This window comes from Nansenia antarctica (genome assembly GCF_963989245.1).
Source record: "Nansenia antarctica genome assembly, chromosome: 6".
NCBI lineage: Eukaryota > Metazoa > Chordata > Actinopteri > Argentiniformes > Microstomatidae > Nansenia > Nansenia antarctica.
Window position 1 is genome coordinate 41,883,243 of NC_137676.1, and position 8,724 is coordinate 41,891,966.

Sequence of the window (8,724 nt, forward strand, 5' to 3'; positions counted from 1 at the left end):
TTTAATAACATGCAAACATATTCATCTTTGTTTACGTTGGTATTGCGCTAACAATCTAATATTGTTGATGTCCCATAACGATAGCTGTCAATGTCCCCCTTACCCGCAGCCCGTTTCGGCGCCTGCTGTTTCCTCCTTGGCATTGTTGAACTCGTAGTTCACGGAGACTCTGCCCAGGTGAAATTGGTATGCGGTCTAAAATAGTCCATGCATAGAGAGAGAAAGAGCGAGCCTTTATTTTGCTCTCAGAGTACTTCTGTTCTCTCACTACAAAATCCAGAGTCAGAAACGTTGCCTGGGCAAAGCAGCAGATGTCAGATCGGTTATTCTTTCACCTCGTTCCTCAGATCTAGTGTAGAGCTGATTGTCTTCTTTTCTTTCCGTTTTTGTCCACCAAAGCCACGGGACGATGTCTGTCACATGTCATTCAGTTTCGAGCGCACAGTATTGAATATGTGGAAGGAAGCGCGTAAAAGCTTCGGGTAATGATGGTATAGCCTATATCACTGCACGGCACAGGCAGGGTGAGGCGATGCCAGCAAACATCGATCCATAGAACAAACTGAACATTAAAAACTCCTCCCTCCTCGCCTGGACTTGATGATGGCAGCGAGACATTTGTTACACTAGATAACCATGAGTTTATTAAAGGGACAGGGTCCAGAGAAAACACCAAGACGTGCTGTGCTGTTTCGCATGAGAAAAGGTACAAGGCGTCACTGATTTTATGTTGGGGGTTTTTTTGCAATTAAATACTGAGATGCTGGAGGACAGACGGGGGACATTTGAAAACTTGTACTCCCTGCAAAATGTGGAATGGTATAATATAGTGTCAGGCAGCACGTACCACACTATTGGAAGAGCAATCTCACTATGTCAGAACACCTACATTATAAGTTGTTCATATCTTTTCAGGGGGACAATAATACACATTCTTCACTTAACACTTTTCCACTGGTAGTAGTGCAATAGGTAAGCTTTCATGTTTAGAACTTTAAAGGTGTGTGGTACTGCGTCTGCGTGTGTATCTGGGTCAGTGTTTTGGGGCATAATATGCTCTGAGTCCAAGATATGCTGAAGGACCTAACCTAGAGTTTAGGTAAAGGCATAGGGGCAATAATTGGTCATCTTGACCAACTGCAACACATCAATTCTCTCAGCATCTCTTTACCTTTGAGTCAACAGTGAACAAAGTGTCTCTCTATGACCTTAGATCTACTCATGACCTAATCAGATAGCAAGTTTAGGTGATGGATGACTTCATCGCAGTGAGACAACGGCCCTTTGAGAATCCTGTTCGCCCCTGCATTACAAATGGCTTCCTAATAATATTCCATCACCCCATTCTGTGTCTGTCACTCATGTTGCCCACAATGCCAGAGACCTTCCCTGAACTTCGCCTGAACCCTGTGTGATCAATCACAGATCAAATCTAGCCCCAGTCATACCTGTCTGACAGCGTTTAACACCCAGTGTGTACACAAGCGTGTGTGTGTGCGTGTGTGTGTGTGTGTGTGTGTGTGTGTGTGTGTGTGTGCGTGTGTGCGCATGTGTGCGCATGTGTGCATGCACACTGACAGGTCTCACACTAGCGCCCACCTCCCCTCACCTTATCTCTACCAGCATGGACCCGCTCCACTGCTGCTGTTCACCCACCACTGACACCCAGCCTGACTTCATCTCCATCCTTCACCCATTTATTCCCAGTGTATGTGGGTGGTGGTGGTGGTGGTGGTGTGTGTGTGTGTGTGTGTGTGTGTGTGTGTGTGTGTGTGTGTGTGTGTGTGTGTGTGTGTATGCGCCTGCCTGCTTGCATGTGTCTTTCTGTCTGTTTGTCTGTCTGTCTGCCTGTCTGTCTGTCAGTCTGTCTGCCTGTCTGTCTGTCTGTCTGTCTGTCTGTCTGTCTGTCTGTCTGTCTGTCTACATATAGAATAGTGTACAGGATTTTGAGTAACTTCATGCATTGATGTCAATGGGACATCACCACACAGATGCTGTGGTTTCTTATTCTCACAAGTTTGTCTTGATGAGCGTTTATGTTTCACACAGCTGCACTTCTCTCACCTGGCTGCGTATGGATTTTCCGGCCCCCTAGCTTTAACAGATTTTATTCAAAGTGTGTGTCCACCGCTGTAGTAGCATACTGTAACAAACATGTCTCTTTGTTAGCTGTTGTTTTTCTTACTGTATCCACTTGTGGCTGCAGGCAGCGCTCCATCATTTTCTGCAAGAAAGCAATTAGACGCATTGTGTTGCACACACGCTGTGAGAGAGGTAAACAAAGGCCCATTGATGTGTGTATACTCTGATGTTATCAAAGACACGGTATAATGAAATCAAATCATGCATTTGTTACCGGAATTTTAATTGCAGACGACGTTCTCGTAGGTATTCAATGATGAAACGTGTTTCTTGATGTTCACAGAATACTAACAATGTACTTGGACATCAATCAGTCCAAACTGTTTGTTTGTCCAAAATTGCATAACATGAATTCATTTAATCTATTCTTTTTGTCAATCGATGTACTAGTATGTTAATACCGTTGATCCGTTCATGTATGTAGTAGCCTGCAGGCCTGTAATCTGTTTTCAAAGACACTGTGTCTAACCTAGGGTTATGACTCTGGCATCAGAGACTAATCACTCTCCTTGTGTATCCAACAGTCTGTTGTGCTGTGTGTATAAGATCATTGTGTTCTGTAAACTAAACAAAAACTCTAAACACAAACTGTTTGTGGATTGACGTATTTCAGCAAATTGGAGTTCCAAAACTCACAGAGAGCAGTTTCACCTCCCTGACTGTTTCCAATATCACAACACAGTACTACTCATTTGCATCTTGTGGTTCAACTATTTAGTTACGCAGGCTTGCTACAAATCCATGCTGCATAGGCAGTCTAATTAAAATGCACTACCCATGATGAAAGCAGGAAGGCCTGGGGAATCCAAACCTGTTTTTGATTCAAAGCTGAAATTTCATGTGAGACGGACAGCCGGTGATTGAAGTCTTGAGAGTCATAATTTTCAAAGTAGAACAACAACATATGCATACTGTTAACAGCAGATGCTGGGATTTTTAGAAATATCTAATACATACAGTATAATCCAGTTTGAAAACTAAAAAGAAAAAGTGCTCAATTGGATATCAAACTGTATTACAGTATTATTAGTTATGCACAGGAAACTTTGGATTATCAGGATTGCATTTGCAGTTTAGGTTCATTTGAAATACACTAATTTCTGACTAAGACTTCTGCACAGGAAGTCAGGCTTTGACTAAAGTCGACCATGTATATACTGTATATTTCAGAAAATGTTTAGGATTTTAACAGAACATTTAAGTATGGCAAATGTCTTTATTCTTTATTAACATTTGTTCTTTATTATGAAGTAAGCATACGTTACATGATACTGGTATGGATTGTCTCCACGAGGAGAGGCTCGTGGTGGTAGAAATCAGAGGACGAGGTCATTGTAATGCATGAAATGGAATAAGAAATGTTTTATACTGTCCTCTGATTTCTACCTCCACTAGCCTCCCCTGGTCTCCACAGAGGTATAGTACATTCACAAAACCTTAAGAGCGTGGAGAGATCCCAGTTTGTTTTGCCTTAGGCCTGAAAGTAAAAGATGATCATTGGAGATTTTGGGATAAGGAACAGTACTACTACCTTTGATTGCATATTCCCTGCACAAATACACCGTGGACACTTCCACAAATTGAATCACATCAGTAGTAATACTTTTCACAACCTTATGGCAATGTTAGCGAGGGAAATTCAATCAGGTTTAGAACATTAAAAAGGGCTTCACATTGCAAATCATAATGTACCTTTGTGGAGCCAATTCTAATATGTTCCTTTATAGCACATTTAAGGGTTACACTAGTATTTGTTGGTGTGAGTATTGAGCGATAAAACTTGCAAATGCAATTCCAGAGGTAATCTGCCTTATTGGATGCTTTGCACCTCCTGTGTACTGTATATTGCAGTAAAAGAAAACTAACATGCCAATTTAATTCCTCCCACACACAAGGAACGATTCTTAAAAGCTCCAGTTCAGACACTGAGGGAGCCTTTGAATAATGTTGTGGTTTTTTTGTTGTTATTGATGTTACATTACCTTACTGAACTATTTAGGTTGAAGTTAAGCACTTTGTTTCTACTATACAGGCATATCCAATTTCATCAAACAATAGCCTTGATATCTGCAATAAAATATACAGTATCCCTATATTGCTTTCGCACAAACTGACCCCATTAGTCAATGTGAATATTAATTGTGGTGTCTGGTAAAGAGGAGAGGGTATTGTTTATCATGATGAAAAGTACATTTTAACCCAAAAATATCCATAAGAACAATCGTTCTAACATTGAGCCGCTTGACCTATTTCCTCTCCTGTAATGTATCGTTAAAGCAGCCTGCTGAAAATGACTTAATTATTCATGCTTGATTTCAAAATGAAGCGCTTTAAGAACATGGTTCCACTGGAGGATTGACACACGCAACAGTGCTCTTACAAGCACACACACTGAGGCTCTCTGGGACCAGGCCTGTTCAAAAACACACCCTTGACTGACTCCATCCAGTGTGTTGTGCACTAACGCATTAAAGCAAGAGTGAAGATAAATGCCCTGTCAGTGTCTTTAATGATTTATTTTAGACGTTTCACTTGATCCTATAAGGTTACACTATTGCAGGTAATTGCATGCAGAAAAAGGGGCATTTGTTTGTTAAATCACAGAGCGATGAGCACAATGAACAACTAACCTAGAACTGGATCCATTGTTAGAGAGATTGTACATAAATCTACTGTACATATTTGTACGCTCAGGTACTGTACAGAAGTGTATGTGTGTGTGTGTGTGTGTGTGTGTGTGTGTGTGTGTGTGTGAGAGAGAGAGAGAGAGAGAGAGAGAGAGAGAGAGAGAGAGAGAGAGAGAGAGAGAGCGAGAGCATGTGTACCATGTATGTGTGTGTGTGTGTGTGTGTGTGTGTGTGTGTGTGTGTGTGTGTGTGCGAGCGCGCATGTGTGTGTGTGTCTTTGGTATCTGTCTGTCTGTCTGTGACATGCCTGCATGTGAGTATATCCATGTGCACATCTATGGCTCCCTGTTTGCATGTAGTGCAGTTAGGTAAGGCATCAGAGCAGCCTGTCACTTGTCCCTTGGCATTGCTTTTGTCTGTGTCGACAGTGTGTCCACCCGGGGTTTGTCAGAGTCTGGTCAGACCTGACCTGTCTTGTTCAGCACATGGCAGAGGATGCTGATGGACATTTCCAGTTCTCCTTCTCAGTGTCCATCACTCGGCGCAGGAAACATCCCTGACGTATCTTAGTTTGAGCTCCTGAAATTTGTTGACAGTTGCAGAGGGTGGTCTGCAGTTCTGCCACCCTCAATTACCGTAGATCTGATCCGATTCTGACTTGAGGAATTTAGGTTGCATGCTGTGCATAAACGCTCAGTTGATGGTCAATCGATATTTCTCTAATATATTTAGAAATGTATTTAGAAAATAAATACAATATGTGAATCCTTTTTATGAGATCTTTAGGGTGGATGGAAGATATGACACAGTTGATATGATATTATAAGTGGAATAGACATCATGAGGATATTTGATCCATATTCCATGTACGGTACTGTATATGTTTGTGTCTTTATAGTAAAAATCCTAAATCTTACTCTCTGTTATCTTGAATGCTTTAGTATACAGTAGTACTTTTAATCAGCATTGGTACTTTTCTAATATAACGTTAATTTATTTTTTATTGGACCTGGAAATGAATCCCAACTCTTTTATTTAATGGAGATGGAGGCAATCAGATTAGCGACACTACCACCCAGACTCTCTTTCCCTCTTCTTGAAGAGGACAACTCCAGCTTTTAATAAACATGTAATAAGAAAGAAAACAGCTGGTAGCTGCATCACAGATGGTGCCGTTCTTGGCATCTCCAAGGAGAGGACCACACATACAGATGGCTCATTATTCCAGCATTTGGTTATGCATATTGCACAAAATTTTATTCCAATGCTTAACAACCAGTATAAGCAATACAGGTGTTACTATTTTTCACGTGGCTTGAGATCTGCTGCGGCAAAGTAATCGGGGATCTTGTTGTGTTCATGTTGTTGGTGTGGATCAATTTCATGTGTCCTGGGCTGTTCTTGTATCCATTTTTCAGTGGTGTCTCTGTTTATGGAGTGCACCACGTTAATCTTCAAAGGGAAGTGATTCATTGGTAAACTAGCTGTCAATCTATCTCTGACTGCAACTTTGTGTCTCAAGCTGCACCATTGTGGCTGTCATTAAGGCAGCAGCCCACACATATCTCAGCCAGTCCTTGTTTAAGAGGGCGGGGGGCGAGGGGGGGGCGGGGGGGCGGGGGTGGTGGTGGATATTGATTACCGAGAGCAATAGCCAAACAAGTCAGCATGCTCTAGCTAGCCAAACACCAGCCCTTACTTCTGCTTATAACCTTGACCTCATATACAAAGTTATTCATTCTCGTTCCCTGTCATCTGGAGTGACTAACTTATAAGCTACTGTATCTACATACTTCTGAGCCTTCATTTCCATAGTACTGTATACTTTATTCACTCTCGTAAAAATGTGTTACTGGTAAAACTTAATTTGAATGAAAACAAGGCAAAGATTGAGTCCCATGAGGAAAATGTGTTCTTGGTTGAGTTTTTTTTTTGGGTTGAATGTTTTAAATTACAGATGCTCTCTAATTGGCTACGGCCAAATGAAACCCGCCTAATGAGGCATTGCATTCGTTTTTGCTTACTTCCTTTCAAGTCGTCTCTCTTTGTATCTTGGAGCAAAAGTCTGCTCACACACTTACTGTAGCTCCAGGCAGGATATATTCTTAGTCGACAGACTATTATACTTGCAATGAATATGTAGATAGACTAGGATACATTCAGAATAAATAAGACCTCAAGATTTGCACAATAACCAGGCATGTCTTTTGAGCAGCCATGACATTAGCCACTATGAACTATAACTGTTCCTGTGTGTGAATGCATTTGGTTTAATACCCCCTGGCAGGTTTCAGACCTTTATGGTGCAGACAGTGAAACCTGAGGGTAGTTGCTTATTTCACATACAGTCGAGCATGACATCGCCTTTCTATGATGAACTAGGTAAAGACTTCTCCTTTAATTTGATGATTAAGTGGGTGTTACGTAATCACAAGGAAGAAGAGAGAGGTCTGTCTCTGTCTACGTGTGTGTCCAGAGAGATCCAAGGGATTTTCTTTCAGACTTCCTCACACTTGACACTCCATGTATGCTGGAGCTGTCCTGTCTAATTTATACCAGCAGCCAATGTGACCTTTATCCAGGCAATAACTATAATGCACTTTAGCACATGTCAGTCTTGAGTCAGGATCATCCGTTGTGTCATATGTTTTGTCTTGTATGTAAGTACGGTAATATGAGGAATAGATTTGGTTGTGCATTTTACACTCACTTACAATCACTTACTGTAACATTTAATTTATTCTACTATAATTAAGTGTAATATATAGTACTCCATACTAACTAGATTGTTAGATATATATTTGTATCCTATTTGACTATTTGATCTTTTAAGGAAGTGTTGAGTATCACAATACTTTGCTCTGTAGTGATGAGTTGTTTTCATCACTATTAGTGATTTCATGTACTACTGTACTATATAGCATGCACTATGTAAGGTGCACACAAAATAACTGTCACATGCTTTTTGGCTCTAATACCCCCCCCCCATGCTCATCCCATTGCTCATCAGCTACGTTGTCAGGTCTGCTACTTCCCTTTGATGGCATCACTGACAATTAGCAAGATGATGCCACACAAAACCATCTGGACAGGCACATCTCTCTCGTTGCTGAGAGAGACAGTTTCTGGTGTGACAAAAATAAATCTCAAGGTCACTCTTGTCACTTTAAAAGTATCAGATTCCTTCAGAGGTAGATTTATGAGATTTAAATTTATTTTGAGAAGGCCTAGTCACTGACGAGGTCTTTCTACAGTAAGAGAGTGTGTGTGAAGTATTCAATATGCAGTATTTTACACTTTCAGATATCTTAGATATAGTACAGTATACAGACAGACAGACAGACAGACAGACAGACAGACAGACAGACAGACAGATATAAGATAGATAGATAGATAGATAGATAGATAGATAGATAGATAGATAGATAGATAGATAGATAGATAGATAGATAGATAGACAGATAGATAGATAGATAGATAGATAGATAGATAGATAGATAGATAGATAGATAGATAGATAGATAGATAGGTAGATAGATAGATAGATAGATAGATAGATATGAAAATGTGAGACAGTGATATTGACACTTTGGAGTGATTCCAGCTCTGGTTTGATAAATGAGTGCATGCTCTAGGCAGTTAAGAGAGACACTGGGTTGCTCAGGGGTCAGAAGCCTCCAGGAAATTAGGCCTTGGCAGCTTTACTACCGTTCCAAATATGATAGACCAGCCTTGTCATCTTTCCCTCCAGGAGCTCACTCAGAAAAGCTATCAATTATCAGTAGAGGCGGGAAATTGATTCCCCCTTCTCCATACGCAGCAAATGTTCCCTATAAATATTCACTGGTTTGACATCCCACGTTGTATTAAACATGTGGAAAATAAGGGCCATAGTGTAAGATCATAGTTAGGTGTATATACATGATGATTAGCTTGACTTGACTTTAGATGGCTT

The 8,724-nt window shown here is 40.8% G+C and overlaps 1 protein-coding gene across 1 annotated transcript in view; it reads right to left on the minus strand.

The window, feature by feature from the left end:
• Positions 1–143, minus strand: part of tshz2 (teashirt zinc finger homeobox 2) — a gene marked incomplete at both ends in the record, with an annotated part of 35,601 nt that extends 35,458 nt beyond the window's left edge. The window contains one exon of the mRNA XM_080533300.1: positions 104–143. Within this exon, the coding sequence (XP_080389426.1) occupies positions 104–143 (40 nt within the window). The remainder of the gene's footprint in view (positions 1–103) is intronic.
• Between the last annotated feature and the right edge of the window lie 8,581 nt (positions 144–8,724).